The sequence below is a fragment of the Oryzias latipes genome, chromosome 18 (assembly GCF_002234675.1).
Source record: "Oryzias latipes chromosome 18, ASM223467v1".
Taxonomy (NCBI): domain Eukaryota; kingdom Metazoa; phylum Chordata; class Actinopteri; order Beloniformes; family Adrianichthyidae; genus Oryzias; species Oryzias latipes.
The window spans coordinates 27,101,949-27,122,161 of record NC_019876.2 but is presented as its reverse complement, the minus strand read 5'-3'; the positions used below and the strand labels follow the sequence as shown (position 1 = coordinate 27,122,161).

The following is a 20,213-nucleotide window of genomic DNA, read 5'->3' as shown; positions in this document are numbered from 1 at the left end:
TATTTGATATTCTTAACAGGTAGGGATCACTTGGACTGGTTAAAGTACAAATCTAATTAGAATTTATGAAGCGGATCATAATAACTATACAATAAATAAATAGAGGTGGGAATATTTTTAAAAAATCACTTTCTCCCACTTATTTGTAAGCAAATAATCAAATTTTTTTTTGGATAACTTTAACATTAAACAGATTCAATCTGTTACTGTATCATTGACTGCGTGACAATGGTACGTATAAATATAATTATAATGGCAATTTTTACATTTTATTTATTTTATTTAACCTTTATTTAACCAGGAAAGTCCCATTGAGATTAAAAACCTCTTTTACAAGGGAGTCCTGGCCAAGAGGCAGCAAAAAGTTACAAACACAGACAACAAATAAAATTACAATTTCAATTATAAAAACAGTTACATTTAAAGGAGTTGACCTCAAGTGCTCTCAGTCTGGCTTTAAAATCATTTACAGAGATAAGTTCAGGGAGCTTCCAGGTTTTCTGCAGTGTGTTCCATGAAGTGGGAGCAGCGTGAGAAAAAGCTCTTTTTCCCAGTTCTGTGCGGACAAATGAATGTATCATGAATGTATGTATGTATGTATTTTAATCAAGTTATTATTTATCATCCAATGTTTTTGTTTACATAAATTCCTTTCCTTTTTATTGTATTGATTGCTTGAATAAACCATATAAAACTGGGTCACGCGGGGCGTGTCTCGCCTCCGTCGCTGTCCTCGTGACCTTTTGTTTTCTTCTCTAAGCAGCATCTCCTGTGAAGTGGGCGGAGTCACAGCAGCAGGAAGATTGACACACGGAAGGGCGCGTGCGTCAGTCCTCGAGAATGAACAACATTCTCGGGCATTTGAGCCACGGAACCGAGCCCAAACCGAACACGGAGGACCCTTCATCACCGTGAGACCACCGCCCCACGGAGTGACCCCTTTAGGCAACGGCCAGTCAACCAATGGAGGACGGAGACGCCGGAACCACGAAGGAAACTGGGCCCGCGAATTCGGGTGACTCGAGCTCAGCAGCGTCCGCCGGGAATGGACCGGACAGGTGAGCGGGCAGAGAACAGAACAAACACCGAACCGGTCATTGGTTTACCCATCATGCAGCTCCCCGAACGACCCCCGTGAGAGCGGTACCGGTACTGGAGACGTCGGCGCACGTTAAGATTCACAAACCCGCTAAAATGCAGCATTTCACCGGAAGTTGTGATCGTGTTTTGGTTCGTCCCGGTTCCAGTGAGCTCGCCGCGTACAACCATTTTGCGTGTTTACAGCAGATTTTGACAGGAAATGCGGGAAAAGCCCCGCACCCATGAGGCTGTGCTTGTGTACACGGCTGGCTACCAACGTCAGCGCTGAGCGCCTGAGAGAAAAAGGGAGGCAGTCATCTTCTGTCAGTGCCAGCTTCCTCAGTCCGCGAGAGAGCGGCACGCGCGGCTCAGAACCGTTTTTTTCCACCCCAACTTTATTGAACATAACATTAAAGTACAAAACACAACATCAAAGAATCAAATAGATTATCAGCCGCGAATATATAAAAAGAATGCAAAAAAATGTACAATGCAAAGTTTTCTTAGAAGAGGGGATTACATATTAAACAAAAAAGTCGGCTCAGAACCGTTATTCGTCTTTGTTAACGTGATGACGTCACGTCAATCTCTGGGCCGTTTGCGCCTCCTAGTGATGAAAAAGAGACACGACACCACGGATGATAAAACATTGATGCACAAATCCCTTAATAGCTTGAGAGCAGAAAACCCAATTTCTCAACTGTTAGTCTGTGCTAAAAGGCTCTGTTAGTCTTTGCTTTGCAGATACAGATACACACTGGATTGTGTTTTTTTTTTCTATTAATTACATTTATAAACAACATATACTAGAAAATTGTCAATGCTTATAAGAAAGAAAAAATGTAAATACCTGTAGAGGAGCTTTACAAAAAACAATAATGAGCTAGAGTCCGGAAGCTCTACGACGGAGTTTTAAGACCAGTTTACAAACAAAAATTGCGTGTTTTGAGAAATATTTCTTTTTTTTTTATTCAAAACATATACCAAATCCCAAAGGATGGTCAGTCTGACAATTGGAGTAGTTTTCTTCTGAAAGGACGCATGTGGATGTTTGCCTGGGTAGTTCTGCTGCAGTGCAAACGTCCAGTAACTGTGATTCCATTCACACACACGCACACACAGAAAAACCAACTAAAGTGGACGTTTTGTTCAGAACAAATATGGTGAAGTACTAGGAAAAGTGTTTCAATAAACGTTTTCTCCGTTCTCAGTCTAACAGGTTCCCACGTGGAATGGTGTAAGCAGCTGATTGCAGCCACCCTCTCCAGCCAGATCTCCAGACCCGGCCCGCCCGACACCTTAAACAGGGAGAACAAGGTGAGCAGGAAACGCTTTGTGTCTCGTTCAGAGTCCAGATAACATAGTTACTTTGTAGAGTTTAATGATCCTCACTGCCTTTGGTGAGCACGGTTAGAAAAAAATAATTTTATGGAACCCAGCATGTAAAAGAAAGAGGCCTTTGGTGTCTCCAGGCCTGTTCCTGGTGAGCTGATGCCCGGCTTGTTTATAGCTAACCTGCTTCTGGACTAATGATTGACTGAACCAGAATTTACTGAAGTAGGGTTAGCTGAAACACAAGTGGGGCGGGAGCTCACCCAGAACCGGGTTGGAGACCATTTTAAATAACCACAATTTAAAAAAGCCTTAACTTAGTTTGAACCCGTCAGTAGGAATGCAGAATAGACACTCAAGTCTAACGGAACCTGAGACTTCAGGTCTGCGACTTATACACAATATCAATGAGGTCATTCTTTAATTTTTGATCTGCAGGATATCAGTCTCGGATCAAGCAATTAAAGCTCATTAATCAACTGCTGGTCATCGTGGCCTCACCAGTTGTTTCAAAGTACGTTCTATTAATGCAGAACATTCAGTTCACTGGTTTTTCCCCAAAACCCACCGTCTGTTCAGCCTCGGGGCACCGTGGGTCCCGTCTTTCTCACCGTACTCCGTGTGGGAATCCACTTAACACACAAATCTGTTCATAGCTACAGAATTCCACAGCTGTTCCAACCGGATGTGACTTGAATTGTTTTGTGAATTTGTCTTTGATGGAAAGAGGTGCTGTGTTGGTCCACTTCTTTAAATTCAGGTTGGGGAACAATTATTTAGGCTTTCTACAAGCCTTATAATAGTGTTTCCTTCAACCTTTGAAGACCCCCCAACAGACAGGATGAGTCCTTTATTTTATATTTTTAGGGGGGTTTGTTTGCCAATTTTCCACGTTAATGAAGAATGACGGGTCGCAGACTTCGACATAAATATGAGCAATGAGCAAATTCCCAGCAAGCTAAAAGCCTGAAAGAATGTGATCCATATTCTAGCAGCACAGCAGACACACCAACACCCTTCAGAGGGGCTTTGCTTCCGCTCAGCCGGTTTCCCGCTCAACCTTTTCCTCAGGTTTTCTTCAGTCTGATTTCGGTTTCTCTGAGCTATAAAATCGGATCTCGGAGGGAGATTGGAGACAGACGTGACGATAAATGCTCAGCGCTTTGAGATTTTACCTAAAATGTAAGGCGCATTCAAAATAAAATTTATTATTATTATTATTATTAAATGCGTTGCCAGAAAAATACACAAAAAGTAAATACAAAAAAAGGGACACAAACTCCCTGTGAGCGGAGGTTAAAGGCCAATTATACCATGGTCCGGTTGAATACTCGATTCTGATTGGCTGCTGGGTATGCGTTAAAACCTGATAACCGCACGGTGAAAAAAGAAGTTCCGGTCGGCTAGCTTAAATGATTTGTATCACTGCGCCGGCTTCTGTAAAACAACCTTTTGCTTCATCATCTGGGCAAAAACAAGCGGTAAGCGATTAACTTTCCCTCTGAATTGATGCTTTATTCAACCCATCGGGACGATCAGCATATATATATCGCCGAATCTTGACTGCAGCGGTGGTGCTGCGCGACGCGGACTATATGTTACGTGATGCGGCGCGATGCGCCGCATACGCTGTTTATGAGAAAAGTGATCCAAATCGGGAAAAAAAACAAGAATTAAGGACTAAAACCTGGTTAATATGTATTGCTTTTGTAAGTGACCATGGTATAAGCGGGTTAATGGCCTTCGAAGTGTGCGGTTACTACTTTTTAACGCACTTCGCGGAAGCAACCGTCCTCCGCTTCGCGTCGGACGGTTCAGGCTTCCACGGCGTGCGTTAAAAAGTAGTAACCGCACACTTCGTCGGCCATTAACCCTTACATATTGCACACAAAATAGCTGTGAGATCCTCACAAAAGAACAAGAGAACTGTCAAAGGGAAATACATGCTTATAGACAAATTGTGCACACTGTGAAAAAAAATTGTTAATTTTAAAGTGAAATAAAAAAAGAGTTAATTAAGCAAGTTCATTTCTTCATTGTGAGATTGTAAGATCTCTACTGTCCTTTTTTTATTATAGTTTAATGGACACTGCAGAATCCATTTTATAATAAACAAAAATATATCGAGTTTCGACAAACAAGAGAGAAAAGCAGGAAAATGTTCATGTCTGTCAGAAAAAAATATATACAAAGTGTAGTGAGGAGTTTTCCAGCCTTAGAACATCTTTAACCCACTTCAATGATTTAATCTATCGCAGTAAAGGAGAGATTATTATTCTACAGATCTTGTCCTTTTCCACGTCAGAACAACCACGTCTTTTAATTCTGCACTGCAGTGATGAGAAATAAGCGTCTTGCACATCCAGGAATGTTTGTCAGTTTTTTTCCTCTCCTTGTCTCACTTTCTCTGTCTGTTGTGGCAGGATGCAGATGAAGGACTTTGTTGCCGTGGAGAAAGTGATTCTGAGCAATCCTCCGATGCTTTGGCAAGTGTCTGTCTGCTCTTCTCAGTCTTCAGCTCCTCTCTCTCCTGCTTCCTGTTCTGCGCTGCCATCCATGTCCCGTTTTCTATTTTCCTCTAGAAATCCTTTCATCCACTAGAACGAGTCAGTGAAATGTGAGCGTTTAGGTTTGCGACACAACAAAGGTTTTCTGGAAGGCATTTCGTGCTTTTATTTTACGGAACGACCCCCATCAGGGATGGAAGACCGCAGACCTCGACGGCACGTGTGCTGCTGCTTTTCCAACCACCTTTGCTCTCTCAGCCTCTGATTGGCTGGACACAGCTGCCCAAAGAAAACGTCGGGGTGGGCAGGAATATAAAAAAAACTTTTGCAGTTATCAGTTTATTCCAACCTTTAGAATGTTTTCCCACAAAACAACGGAGTTCTGCTTTGATGAAACATTGATTTATGATGCTTAAGATGCAAATGGAAGCGTATTAAATAAGAAAATTGGACTGTTTTTCATTGTAGTTTTCTGTGATGCTAGCTGAAATATCATTAAAGACAAACTGCTCTCATTGCACTCTGTTGATTGGGGACGACAGGAACAGATGAACCCGACGTAAACGTGGCAAAACTGAGGACTTATCTTGATTTTTCCTGGCAGAATATCGGGGATCTGACTTTAGAAGTGGACCTGTAGTTGAAATTGGTTTGCTTCTGGTGCCTCCAGATTTAATACGAGGTTGTATTTCGCAACCCTTTACTAGATGGATGATTTTAGGAGAATCCGGCTTTCTCAGTAGATCCTCATTTCACGTAAAGGGTTCCACATTGACATTAATGTACATGTACATATTAGGAAAAATGCCGTAGCGGCTCCTAAGAAACAGAACTTGGCAACTGTGCTGAAGTACATTTGTTGAAGGTTTTCCCATAAATTCAACGTCAAGCTACATTCACACCATCCTTAGTGGCGCGTGTTTCAGAAAATCACATGCTCACGTGTCCACGGAGCGCCCATTGAAATGTAAACCAGGTTGAACTTTGGGAAGTGGCAGTGACGTACGGATGGCGTTCCTTTTAATTCATGAAAGTGCCAACTGTTTGAAAAGTGATCATGGAGGAGAAATGATTAATTGCGGTTTCCTGTGCGGCTGGAATTCTGCGACGCCGAGTCTTTTCATAAATCGGAATAGAACTCTGAAAGAAAAAGCCCGGAGAGATACACCAGATTTGCACCGCTTCAACATTTTGAGCCAAACCTCGTCCGACTGTAGGTGACGGGCGTGCGCGAGCAAACAGTAGAAAAACAGAAGGAAGCAGATGCTCCTCCCTGCTTGTCCAGTGAGAACGCCGTATGCTGAACGCGCCTGTGGCGTGTTCTTTAGCGCGTGTCACATGCCAGGTGTGAACGTAGCACTACATTTGAGCTTTTCAAGCCTTGGACACACTTTCCAAACTAAACAACAACAAATTCTTTTTTATTTTTATTATACTGTATTTATCCCACAATGGGAAATTTGTTCTCCACATTTGCAGCGGTGAGCTGCAGCCGAACCACGCTCAGGAGTGTTGAGGGTCATGCCCAAGGGCCCACACTGGGTGATCTTAATTGTTGCCATTGTTCATTCTCCTCCGGGAATCGAACCCTGGTTTACTCTGCGTGGTAGCCTCTCACCTTATCAATCGAGCTACCCAGCCGCTTACTTAACGTAAATACTCACAGTTACAGTTGCAGCCTTTTAAAGCATTGATGGAAACATAGAAGGCTGAAATAATGGCTAAAACTTTAACTTGCAGAAGTAGCTGAAGACGTTCAATACCGTCCGTGCGCACGCACCCTATTTACATGCGGCCAGCGCTGGCAGCAGAAAGAGAGGGTGGCCCTACGATGGCGCTAAAGTGCAAAAACATCAACAAATCAAAGTTGAATGTATGTTTCTCCTGAACGTCCTGCACCTGGTGTTCATAATGCTGGTCCTCCCTGTGTCAGCTGCAGTTTGTGAAAAAGGGTTTTCCGCACAGAAGAGGATCAAATCAGACACCAGAGCATCTGTTCTTCCAGGCACAGCGCAATATTTAATTAGAATCAGTACGGAAGAGCCAACTCTAGAAGAGTTTGATGCTACAGAGAGCGTGGCAAGCTGGTTTAGTCAAGGGCAAATGCCAAGAAGACTAAACTCCAGGAGTTGGAGCATCCATGGGTGAATGTAACTGGAATGGAAGATAGTTTATGGAACACATAAAGGGTTCAGTTTGCAACTCCCTTTTTAGTTCATTTATTCTAAGTTTAAATTTCAGCTTAGTGAAACACTTTTAAACACCTACTTTGTCACATACTTTATCATTATTGTAGAATTGTTTCCTATAGTAAGTACCATTAAGGTTACCAGTTTGTAAGTTAATAATTCTCAAGTCCTTAATGCCAATATTTACAGCAAAGCACGTATAACTGCTGAGATAAGCGCAATGTGGTTGAAAAGGTGGGTGCACCAAACTGTTGTACTTTTGCGAGAAGAAGAAAAATTACTTTTCATCTAGAGCCCTGTGTGACTTGATGTCTTAACGTTACCTGAAAGTGACAGCTGAAGTTCTTAGCTCTCAAAGGTTACAATGTTTTTCAATTGACTTTGAACCAAAGCACAAGCAAGAATTTCTTGAAACTTTTAGATATCAGAACACTTTGAATAGCGAGACGCTAAACACAAGTGGCTTCCCAGCGTATTGACTGAGTCTGTGCTCACATGTGGAGGCCATATTTATGACTCTCTTCGTAAACTGGTTTCACCATTTTCCCCCTCAGAAGCTTCCAGTTCTGGCATTTAGAACACCTCTCAGGATGATCCAGAACCAGGTACCTCTTCTGCCAGGAGAGACCGTCCAGCTAACAGGTACTGCCATCTTCTCGTATTATCACAAAGGTTACTGTAAAGAGGGTATATGTTGATATTTATCTGTTGAGTGTAAAATTAACATTTATTTTCTTGTTTTGATGTGCAGTCAAAGACATGGTGTACATCTGTCCATTCATTGGTCTGATTAGCGGGACTCTGACCATCACAGACTACAAGCTGTACTTCACCAGTGGGGAGAAGGTGCAGCTCTTTGACTTTTTACCAAAAGTGCTGAAACACGGAGACCGCCAACTTTCTGCTGTGTTTGCTTAAAGCCGTGTCACACAACCATTACGTACACTTTGTGCATTGTCCACGTATACAATTTTTGTCTTTCGTCCTTCCTTTGTGGTTTTAATGTGGTTTATTCCTGATAAATCTGTAAAAATTCCACGTAAAGACCACAACTTTTCTCACACGTATACATTGGTGCAATATATGCAAAATGTTGGTAGTGGCTGTGTGTCGCGGCCTTTAAATGTCTGCCTTTTCATTCAGGAATCTCCCTTCGTCCTCGACATAAACTTGGGAGTCATCAGCAGACTGGAAGCTATCAGTTTTCCCGACCAGGAGGAGATGACCAAAGGACTGGAACTGGTTTGTAAGGTACATGAACACCCATGTCCCCAAGCAGGACTCCATGACCCTTATTTGACCGTGTTTGAACTGTTGGAACCAATGCTCCCAACAAGGTCAGTGCTGACACAGGGGAACACCTAACCCCCCAACCCTCAAGCCCCCTCTTCTTGACTTCTTTTCCATTTTTTTTAAAGCTAATTCTTGTGTTTCTTTTCTTTCACATGGATCAGGACATGAGGAGCCCACGGTTTGCTTTCAAGTTTGAGGAGACCCAGCCCAGCGTAGTAGACGTTCTGAACAAATACGTCTTTCCTCTCTCCCACAACCTGGTCAGTCTCACATTAGAAGATAATCCACCTTCAAGCCAGTCAAATTATAGTCAAGGGGATCTAATGTAAATGTTTTGTTTATTGTTAGTTTTCTGTACCTGGTTTTTCTGTGTGTAGTAGGGTTGTGCCGATGGACGATATCATCGTCCATCGTGATGGGTGACTGACATCCCGATGGAGAGACCACCATCGTGATGCCACGCCCCCGCCACGTTGCGCGTCGACGCCATAAGCCGTGGTTACATGTACAAAATATCTTGATGGGATCAATGGTTGGATTAGAATCCAACCGTGTACATGGGCCCAGAAAAATGTTTTCAGAATATAAAAACGTTCACTAAGGTTACAATTTCGGTCGGAATAAATCATTCGCACATGCGCAGTATTCGCACATGCGCAGTTTGAAAACCGGAAGAGGATACAACTTCCGCCGAGCGGCTTTTTTTCCAAACTTTATTGAATGTAACAATTGAATACAAAACGATAACAGCGCCGAGCGGCTATATACATTGACATGTCAGCTCGGTAAAATACGAGATGATCTTCTACACGTGCTTTTAATAATGTTACGGTTATTATGAAACACCTGTTCGCTCATCATTTGAATTTTAATCCGTGTGGTCAGTGCTTTTTCTGAACGGAGCCAGGATTAGCAGTATGCTAACACGGGCTAACAACATTAGCTTTGGGTGGCGCTGCATCCTGTGAGTAACATCAGCCTTTATTTAGTCGGGACACGACTGGAAACACAAATCCACGTGATTGTTTGAATGTTTTCTAAGGACTGAGCGATATTTCTGCTTTGAAGCTCAAACCGCTGTGTGTGCTGACGATCCTAGCTGTGCTCAGACACACTTTTAGACCCGGTTCTGAGTTCGGTTGCTTGTACCCCTAGAGCTGCGGGACGGATCGCAGTCTTAAATCTCCCACACATACCGCTCATGTACCCCCCCCCCCCCCTTCCCATCAAACACAAAGCTTTAAGTCTGCGCTCCGCTGGTCCACTTCGCTAGTTAAGTGCGGGAGCGGACTACTTCTTTTCTATCTTGCTTGTTACTTTTTCTGTTAAAGTCACTTCCCTCAGTTTATACTGGATCATCGCGGATTAACCATTTGTTGGGAGATAAAATGAAAAAAGCAAAATAATGAATAGCAGTTATATAAGAACGAAAAATGTAAAAATACTCCCCCCCCCCCCTCGACGATGTCATCGTCCATCCCGATGGTTGACAGCAAACATCGTCAACGGCCAAATTAGGGGACATCGCCCAACCCTAGTGTGCAGTCTTTCTAAGTAGGTGAAAATGACAGCGTGAGTTCTAGCACGCTGCTTTTTCTGGCAAATTCTTCAGGATAGTTTGTTTTGGTGAAAAGTGCCGTCTGTTGAGGTTAAAGTCTGGTCTTGTTATTTGAAATTCAAGTTCAATTCCATTTGATAACTGGCTTCATTTGGACTTTAATTATTAATGATAAACAAGTGGTGAGATCCTGCCAGGGCAAAAAGTAAAACGGTAAACGAAGAGAAAAGATGTTTAACTACGCTCACAACTAATGTGTGGTTTGAAAAACGTGAATGTTTCCTCATAAAACGACATGTGCTTTCTCCATCAGCCCCTGTTTGCGTTCCAGTACAAGGAGACTTTTCCAGCAGACGGCTGGAAGGTGTACGACGCTGCAGCAGAATATCGGCGTCAGGTACCGATATGACAGGAACCATGTCACATCAATGCTTAGTGGGTTTGGAACTTTAAGAAGTTTCAAAGCAGGAATGCTTCACACCAGTGGCCTGATGTCTCTACACTGTTGAGTTTAGGGATGGGCCGATTACATTTTTTCAGGCCGATACCGATACTGCAACTGTGGCCGATAGCCAATATTTGCCGATACTTAAGTGCCTACAGTAACACAAAGTTTAGATTTCCTTTGTGTTTCTTTATTGGAAAGGCACAGCTTTACTGGACGATCACATGGTACTTGACCGTCTTAACATCCAGTGAAGGATCTCATAGGAACAAGGATCACTTTAAAACTTTCATATAAATATATATAGCTTCCCATTGCCAGGGATCTATTAGGAACAACATGTATTCCTAAAAAAAATAGCGATTCATTGCATTGGTAGCTTCCAACAGCTATACTTCAGAACTGGAACTGAGCCACTTGACTGTTTACGATGGAGACAAAAGAGTCTCAGTGGATTTGTGTGGGCAACTTGTGTCTACCTGTTTGCGTGTTTCATTCTTGATTTGTAACTCGTTTTGTGTGTAACTGTGTGTACTGTGTATTCACATGTACACTCGAATATAAAAAACATACAAAATGCAACGTACGCATGCACAACTTGAAACTACAGCAGCTTAAAACTAACCATGAATTCAAAACGGCTCCTATGCAGACAAATCCTTAAGTAGTACGCACCAATTGGCTAACACACATACACAAAAACACATTTATATACAACAGATATGCCTCGATAATTAAGATAAAAAAATAAATAAAAAAAGCTGTTGTGAGACGACTGGACATATTCCTTTTGAAGCTTTCCAGAGCTAATGGCTTCTTCCCAGTACCGACTGGTTCCCCGGTTCCCTGACAGTGCCTCTAGCATGGAGCTTCCTCCTAGCTCTGGTCCCGCATTGGCAATAGGAGGCAGAGTCGGGTCCTTCTCCATACCCAGAGAGGGTGGCGGGGCGTTGGGCCCATCAGCACCTCTGGGTGTGGAGAAGGACCCAGCCAGATGATGTCCTATACATGATCCAATGTCTTATTCAGGGTCTGCCAAATGAGAGCTGGACCATCAGTAGGGTGAACAGCATCTACGAGCTGTGTGACACCTACCCCTCTACGCTGGTCATTCCCACCAACATCACAGAGGAAGACCTCAAACGAGTGGCGTCATTCAGAGCCAGGCACCGCGTGCCGGTAAGTCTAGAAGGACAGCAGTAGGGGTGTTCCTGGCCAAAACACTGACCCCCGGGGCCTGGTCTGCTCGCTCCCCAGGTCCTGTCCTGGATCCATCCAGAGTCTCAGGCCACCATAGTCCGCTGCAGCCAGCCTTTAGTGGGACCTTCCGACCGCCGCTGCAAAGAAGACGAGCGTCTCCTCCAGGTCATCATGGACGCCAACGCTCAGTCCCACAAGCTCACCATCTTTGATGCCCGACAAAGCAGTGTTGCCATCAGCAACAAGGTGCAGCAACGGACCTTTTTCTTCTCTGGTATCCTTCCTGCTGCCATGTCTTGGATGTCACTCTCATTTCTGCTCTGACCTCCTTCATCCCTGCACTTCACCAGGCAAAAGACGGAGGTTTTGAAAGTGAAAGTTTCTACGCCAACGCTGAGCTGATCTTCCTAGAGATCCCCAACATCCATGTGATAAGAGAGTCTCAGAGGAAGTTGAAGGACATGCTATACCCCACCATTGATGAAGCCCACTGGCATTCTGCTATCGACCAGACTCACTGGCTGGAGTACATTCGGGTACCGCTCATAACGGCAGGATTTTTAGGAGAGCACCAAATACCGGCCACACTGAGCTTCTCTGCTTCATGGTGTTTGCAGCTGCTGTTAGCGGGAGCAGCAAAGGTGGCACACAAGGTGGAGTCTGGGAAGTCGTCGGTGGTGGTCCACTGCAGCGACGGCTGGGACCGAACCGCCCAACTGACCTCTCTCTCCATGTTGATGCTGGACGGATACTATCGCACCCTCACAGGCTTCCAGGTGACTCTCATGGAACTATCTTTTTATGAAAGTCGTGTCGCTCGCACTGTAGCTACGTGCATTTACTGGTCATATGTGAACAAACGTGGAAACAGTGAGAAAAGTTGTGGCTCTTTACGCAAAAATTTCTCAGATTTACCACAAATGAACCACCGCGACAGACTGGCGACCTGTCCAGAATGTCCCCTGCCCTCGCCCATAAGTGGCCGGGATAGGCTCCGGCAGCCCCGTGACTGAATGAACCACAAAGACGTACAAATGAACCACGCTTCAATGAATTTCTTCACGTTGATATACAGAACACTGGGCAGAAATCACATCGCGTCAGCACCATGGTCAGCGCCCGCTGCAGGCCCTTGCCATGCTTTGTTTCAGTTAAACAGACGGATTCCACGGGTCCGCACCAGTTCTAAAGCCAGTGTCTAGGCGCCAGGCTGCCAGGAAGGGACCGCCGCCAAGAGGGGGGTCCCCAGGCAGGAGCCGCAGCTGAGGACATCCATGAGAAGCGGCCCCCGTCTGTGACCCCGCTTCCGTGCGGTGCCGGAGACCCCCACGTGATATGGACGGTTGGATGGGTGTATAAAAACCCGTCACACAATATGGGAATCGTGCATGAACCGTGCCTGATTATTGCGCTGTTAATATGCAATTTATTACTGATTCGGTAGTTCTTGCGTGAAAATTCCGTTGGAAATCCGTGGAACGGTCGTGGAAAGCCGTGAATTTATGTATGCATCTCACAAAAATCATGTTTACCTTACTTCATAATTGTGTATGAGCTACGTGAACTACGCATGAACCGTGTAATTCTCAACATACCAAAAACTTCAAACAGCTCAGAACCTAAAACCCGATAATTGACTATAAAATATAACTAGACGAACGGCGTGTGACGTCACCCACAGAGAAGGCCTCGCTTCCGGTTCAATACAACTGCAGTCAATTCAGTCGCCATTTTTCCGCTTTATGTCCTTCCCCATGTTTGAACCAGACATCCTCCGTCAGCCGTGATTGGTCCGTCTACATTTCTACGGCAACCACCCTGTTGTGTCAGGAGTGAGCACGTTAGAAGGCCACACCCCTTCCCCTGGAAGCGGGCTCAGGAGAATCTGTCAGTCAAACGCTTAGAAAGCTCGACTACTGTTATCGAGGCATCCGATTGGTCAGCTTATAAATCAAAACACTCGCACGAAAGCAAAAATTTCATGATAAAGAAAAGGATTAGCAAGAACATGTGAATGAAAGGCAGTAGATCCAGAATGGTTATGCTGACCGACATTGAGTAAAAGCTATTTAAATCTCAAAATCTAAACAGATTTCAATGTCGATGCACAAAGTGTACGTAGTGGAGGTTTGACACGGCCTTTAAGCACAAACCTGCTTATTTCTTCAAAGAACGTGAGGTGACTGCAGATCCACTTAGCTGCTTGTTCTTTCAGGTTCTGGTGGAGAAGGAGTGGATCAGCTTTGGACACAAGTTTTGTGCTGTAAGACAACAGTTTTACTTTTTTTATTTATTTTTTTTAATTGAAATGGTTTACTTCAAGCAATGACGGAATAATGCACAAAACATACAATAAGCATTCATACATTCATTCAAAGACGTATCAAACTTAGGATAATTAGAAATGAAAGATTGCTTGAAAGGAAGTGGAAGGAAGCTAACTTATATAATCTCATCCGTGTTCTACCATAACCATTTTATGACATGATTATCCGGTTCATAACCTTTCATCTGATATCAATGCCTTAGCAACACCATTTCCGGTCATTTGACGACAATGATGAATTACTTCCTAATTATGTAAAGTAGATATAACTATCTTATATTATACCATCCACAATACAGATCAGTTATCTAAAATACATTCAGATTAATTTCATTAGAAAAATCATGTTTATGATTAAAAAATAACACTATCAGAAAATAAACATCAAAAATCATGAATTTTTGGATCAAGTGAAATAATTTAATTAGAAATCAATCATTTTAACTATCTTTAATAATTGTAATCACTACTCCTTGGCTCTGAAACCTGCAGCTGTCACATCCATCCCTCCATTGTGGCTCTTTGGCGGCGGAAAAAAAAAAAGCGTATTTAAAAAAATAATTAGGTTTGTTTCATTTCATTGACTTTTGTCCTTTATGTTCAGGTTTTTGACATGATGGTAAAACATTTAGTCTACTAAGAATAATTTATTATGGATTGCATTTATGTGTAACGTTAAAGCCATGGATTCTACACCAATGTTGTCATGTCTATATTAAGTAATAAAAGGATAAAAGCAGGACAGCACACCAAACCCATTTTAATTCCATCTGCTGCAGCTGAAAAGAGCTCTGAAAAGTTAAAATTAGGAGACTAAAACTCCATGTATAACTCATTTTAGTAAATATTTTCAAAGCTTTTTCTTTTTTTTTTATCAATGTAGGGACTTTATTTTGACCATGTTCTCATTTTTAAGGATTTATCTTGTATTGAGTCTTCGTGTTTAACCACATTTAACAGATTTAAAAGAAATCTGTTAAATGTAACGTAACCTTGTTTCGGCCGTTGCTTCTTTTTTACCAGCATTAACTGTTGCTAAAATAAAAGCAACCATATGATAGAAACGTTTCTTTGGATTACGTTAGAAATGTGCCATTTGCAGAACAAAGTAATGAAAACGGGTGTGAGCTTAGAAAATGAACTAGCGTAAAGAGTTTCCATTTTTCTGTCGGTGCCTCTGTTGTTTGGGCTCTAACGCATCATCACTGTATGTCTGATCTGCTGTGTCATGTTCTGCAGCGAGTCGGTCACGGTGACAAAGACCATGCTGACTCGGAGCGCTCGCCTCTCTTCGTCCAGTTTGTCGACTGCGTTTGGCAGATGACTCGTCAGGTAAAAGCTCATCTTTAGGGCTGTTTAGCCTGCTAATGCTTTCCCCTCACATGTCTGTTACTGTATCCTGTGATGTGCGTTCATGGATTGGTAATGGCGTGTTTTCTCTGTGGTCGTAGTTCCCATCTGCCTTTGAGTTCAACGAGCTGTTCCTCATCACGGTGCTGGATTACCTCTACAGCTGCCTCTTCGGGACATTCCTCTGCAACAGTGAACAGGAGAGGGTCGCCCAGGTCTGCGCAGACACTTGAGCTGAAAGCGATGGGAACTCACATGAGAAAACCATAAAACCTTTGTGTCTTCTGCAGGAGGTCCAGACCAAGACGGCCTCCCTGTGGTCGTACATCAACAGGTAAAACGCTCGCCACGCGGGAACATCTGAGCGCTGGAGGTTCCTGTTCTGACCGTCTCACCTTTCCTGTATTTCAGTCAGTCTGAGGATTTCACCAATCCCTTTTATGAAAACTACCAGAACCACGTTCTGTATCCGCTGGCGTCTTCCAGACACCTGGAGCTTTGGACCGGCTACCACGCCCGCTGGAACCCCCACATGAGGTCCCAGGTATGCCAGGAGGAGAACCGTCAAAGTAGCAGAGCGGCTTCAGAAAGACCACATGGGCCTTTTGTGGTACCAGTACCACGTTTGGCATGGATGTACCTCAGGACCTCCTCTTTCAGACATATTTGAGATCTTTTTTCACCCAGGCTTAACAAAATATGGTCTTTTAACTTGGAGGTGCCTGCAGATTGTGTGCTGTTCATCTTTTAGCACATCCTTCTCACATGCAAAATCAGCAGAGATTTTCCCACCACACCCTCAGTTTGTTGAATCAGTTTGAGTCTGCAACTCTCAGTATCTGTCTGTCTATCCGTCCGTCCGTCCGTCATACAAGTTTTCTTTTCATGATCCCCTCGCTGTGTGAAGTTTGCATGTTCTCCCCGTGCAGACGTACATTTTTTTCTCCACTTTCCTCCCACAGTCCATAAACATGCTTCAAAGGTTACTTGGTGTCTCTAATTTGCCTGTCAGGTGTGACCCCCCAAAAGAGAGTCGGCGAGTTTGGAAGAGGAAGGATGCCCATCCCCTCATTTTAACTTTGATCTGAAATTTGTATGAAAAGTGGGGGCGTGGTCAATTCATTGACGGGTAACCATAGCATCGCCCATTCAAACCTGCACAGGCTCACGTCCAAACCTGTCTGGATGGTTTGTTGTGGTGCTTTTTGGTGCATTCTGTCTGCTGCAAACCTTAAACATCTTCCGATTGGCCCTAAAAAAGTCTGTGGGTCATGTGACCACACCTTCCACCTGACTTTGTTTGCAGTCACTGGGCAAAAGTTAGCCGTTTATTCTTTGAGCCTGAAGTCCATCACACTAATGTTACCATGGCAACCATCACATATTTTTTAAGCACATGGTGGGTCGAAGTGCATTCAGCGTAGGATTTCATGGTGCTGATGTGGAAACGGCGTCCTCGGTCCAAACGCGAGCGTAACGGCGGCCTCTCTGTGTGCTGCAGGTCCCGGTGCATCAGACCCTGAAGGAGCTGCTGATCCTCAGAGCGGAGCTGCAGCGGAAGGTGGAGGAGCTGAGGAGGGAGGTGTCTGCACGCTCGCCGTCCTTCTCCTCCGAGCACGCCGCCTCCCCGTCGGGAACGCCGCTGCACAGCCTTGTCTAACACGTGACCCGCCTCGGATCTGATTGGACGTTCGACCCTTTGAGGGACGGCCATCCCTCCAGACTTCCACATCTGCACATCCGATGTCCCTCTGTGTCCCGCCTCCACTCCTCTGATGGGACTTCACTCGGCACGTCGGGGGTTAACGATGACCGTCTTTCTGTCCACCAGGCTTCCCAGAATTCAAAGCTGCATAACGAATGGAGGCGGGGCCAGAACCGTTGCTGTAACACAGCTCAGTCTGAGATTTGCCGCTCTGCATGGACGCGCTGGAGAAGCTCCTGGCCTCGTGTGGGACTCCTTATTTATCAGCTGTGGTAACTTAAATGGACCCAAAAAAAAGGAACATTTGTGTTTTATTATTTAAAATTCTCCTGTTTGTGTTTCTCTCCCACTGTCATCCGTGATAATTGATCTTTTTTTTATGACATGTTTTAAAATCCACTTCTGACATTCCATAAAAGTGAAATCAACAATTCAGAGGTCTGTTGTTTATTGGATTGGTTTATATGAGTAAATACACCCGCAGCATTCAGGCCGTGGAAAGTGTCAAAGAGAAGGAAGTTCACGATCACACGTCAAGCTGTAACAAAACAACAGTTTGTAAAAGAGAAAAGCATGCATCAAAGAGAATCAGAGGAGCGGCCTCCGTTACTGAGAACACACTGCAGTGTCCCGTGGGGGGGTGACGGAGCTGGATGTTGGCTGTTGGGGGGTTTCCAGCTGGTGGAGCTGGTGTGACTCTGGCGTGGCGCGGTAACCACGAACACGGCGGTGAATGTTAAGGCAGGTCAGGCTTTGGCTGAAATGCTTTCAAAGTGAAACCGAACAAGAAACAAAAAAACACAAAGAATTGTGAAAATTGGAAAAATAAATCTAAAATACCTTCAAATAAATACAAAAGAATTGTATCTTCAGCATGACATGAATATTACATTTGCAGAACCATTTCATACGTTTCATTTAAAAGAAATAAAAACCAAACAAACCCAAACTTCTGACAGCGGTGAGTCCAGCTGAGAGAAAATTCAACTTCGATTTCCTGTTTCCATCAGTGAGAAACATTCATTGTCACCAAACTTCAGATTGAGAGTTTAAAAACAGGACATTTGTCATGGTTTTGTGCGCCACAAACATTCATATCTACACACAAATCAAGTTTTATCAGCGTCATCTTCCCACCAAAAAGTCCACATGGTTTTTAACAGCCCACCTTGTGGAAAAAAAAAGAAAAATGCAAATGATGGAAAAGGCTCTTTTGGCTGCCCGTTTGTGTTTGTTTGCATGACAAGTGGCTACAGTTACCCTGAAATCACAACAGGAAGGAAGCTGGTTTCTCCTGCATCCGCTGTAGATGAAACGTCAACTCTTTTTAACCAGAAACCTTCAGATTTATTCACTGAAATCCATCACTTCTGGGCTAAACTCGTTGATTTACTGCAGAACGTCTCGATCCGGTCTGGTGTCTTAAATTAAGACGACGACAAACATCATCGTACGAGAACAAAACAGGTCACCGCTTCATGGTGAGGCCTTCAGGGACGCTCTGCTTCGGCGGCAGGAGGCGCCTGTTCTGGTGCGGCTACACTTTTCGGATAAAATCGCAGCATTGGGCCGAAGCTCGAGTCACTCCAAAGGCCAACAGTCCACAACAAAACCCTCCCCTGAAGAACCACAACTATCCACGACGTATCAGAAAAACGCTTTAGAGAGTATGCACTAACTAACACCTAGACTGAAATATGCATTGTTTCAACACTTCTACTGGTACTAACACAGCACTGCTCACAGCAGCAGCAGGAACAATCTCTTCATTTCCAAGCTAAAGTCTTCTGCTCACGTGGATTTTGGATCCAGGAGACTTCACTCCGCTTTTGTGCTAGAAAGGATGAAGGTGCACAAACCAAAAAAGGCCACATGGTGCTTTCGATCACCTTTCATTGCTGTTTTTAAAGTTCACTAGCAATACGCCAACGGTTCAAGCATCACATTTTGTAGGGTCCATTTGTCCGGTTTCAGGTTGAATGCTGAGTAACTGCTGAATACTTATCACAAGATCACCTGACGGCTCGCTACAAGAATGGCAAACTGTAGAGAATTACAAGTTATTTGCTTTACGGAGAGTAAATGCCACACAGTTGAGTACAAAATACCTTTTTTCAAACACAGTCAGAATATTCAGAACCACAGATGAACAAACAATGAAAGTCAAACAGTAGTCATGTGTCAAAACTACGGTGGCCCCAAAGTGCAACTCAACACAAAAACATGTTAAAGGTCACAAACACGAGTAAAAAAATAATATTTCAGAAACCAACATTTCAAAAAAGGCAGTAACAAAAAAAACCTCAAACGTAATTCCACAAACCCCCTACGAAACACAAAATGTTATTTCAAAAAAAAAAAAAAAAAGAAACAAAGAAAAAGGAAACGTTTTGGAAACAAAAGCAACTTTCAGAAATCAAAATGAAATGTTCAAAAACAGACTAAGAAACTGGAAACCGTCTTTATAAAGGGACATCCCTGATTGGAGGATGACGTTTGTTCATCTTCTTATTTGGTAAGACTTTTTTTTTTGCTTCAAAAGTTGGGTGATCGTTTTACGAAAAAACATCTTTGTTTTCTTTCTTCAAAACGACATCCTCCAATCAGTTTGTTTCCTTTTTTCATTTAGATTTCTGGAGGACATTTTGTTCTCCAACATGTTTTTTTTACATGTTTTGGTTCCTAAAATGTGATGTTATTGTTTGCAGTGAGTGATTAGTTAAAGTGATTTGCACCTCAGGACCTTCATTCAAAGAAGCAACCTTCCGTTTCCCTTTTTAAAAAAATGTAACCCCTCATTGCTTTGGTACCCTTTTTTTATATTTCTTCATATTTTAAAGTTTTTTTTTTTTGCTTTCTCTAAATTTTATTCATTTTTTTTTCTTTTCCATGTCTTCTTTTCTTTTGCTATTTCAAACTACATGCACTACTGTTAAAAAAACGTCAAGTTTTCGTCCTACTAAACCTGTTTCCTGTTAGACCCACAAAAGCTCTGGATGATGTGGCTTTGAACGTTTTTCCACCGTCTTATCATTTTACAACAATGAAACCAGAAACATCTGCAGCTTTCAGCAGCATTTGTTTTAGTGCAGACAGGAAGATCACTTTACATTTCTTTTGGCAAACATTGGACTTGGGGTAGGGTGCAATAAGTAAAAAAAAAGAGGATTCGAATCTTTCCTATAGCTGCTGCAGCACGGACACTTGTGTGGTTTTTATTTGCTGCTT

The 20,213-nt window shown here is 43.3% G+C and overlaps 1 protein-coding gene across 2 annotated transcripts; it reads left to right on the top strand.

The window, feature by feature from the left end:
* The first annotated feature begins 769 nt into the window (after positions 1 to 769).
* On the top strand, positions 770 to 17,420 carry LOC101157977 (myotubularin-related protein 2). 2 transcript variants are annotated; one of them, XM_004080019.4, is made up of 18 exons: positions 770 to 1,058; positions 2,292 to 2,397; positions 4,836 to 4,898; positions 7,663 to 7,750; positions 7,860 to 7,954; positions 8,252 to 8,359; positions 8,563 to 8,661; positions 10,273 to 10,356; positions 11,434 to 11,583; positions 11,662 to 11,850; positions 11,955 to 12,140; positions 12,222 to 12,380; positions 13,820 to 13,867; positions 15,170 to 15,262; positions 15,382 to 15,495; positions 15,571 to 15,614; positions 15,692 to 15,824; positions 16,782 to 17,420. In XM_004080019.4, exons 1-18 carry the CDS (start codon positions 964 to 966, stop codon positions 16,938 to 16,940), a joined length of 2,013 nt encoding a protein of 670 aa, XP_004080067.1. In that variant the 5' UTR covers positions 770 to 963; the 3' UTR covers positions 16,941 to 17,420. The 2 variants fall into 2 exon arrangements, with proteins under 2 accessions (XP_004080067.1, XP_011486047.1); XM_011487745.3 differs by lacking the exon at positions 4,836 to 4,898 and having other exon boundaries at positions 771 to 1,058.
* Positions 17,421 to 20,213: the final 2,793 nt, after the last annotated feature.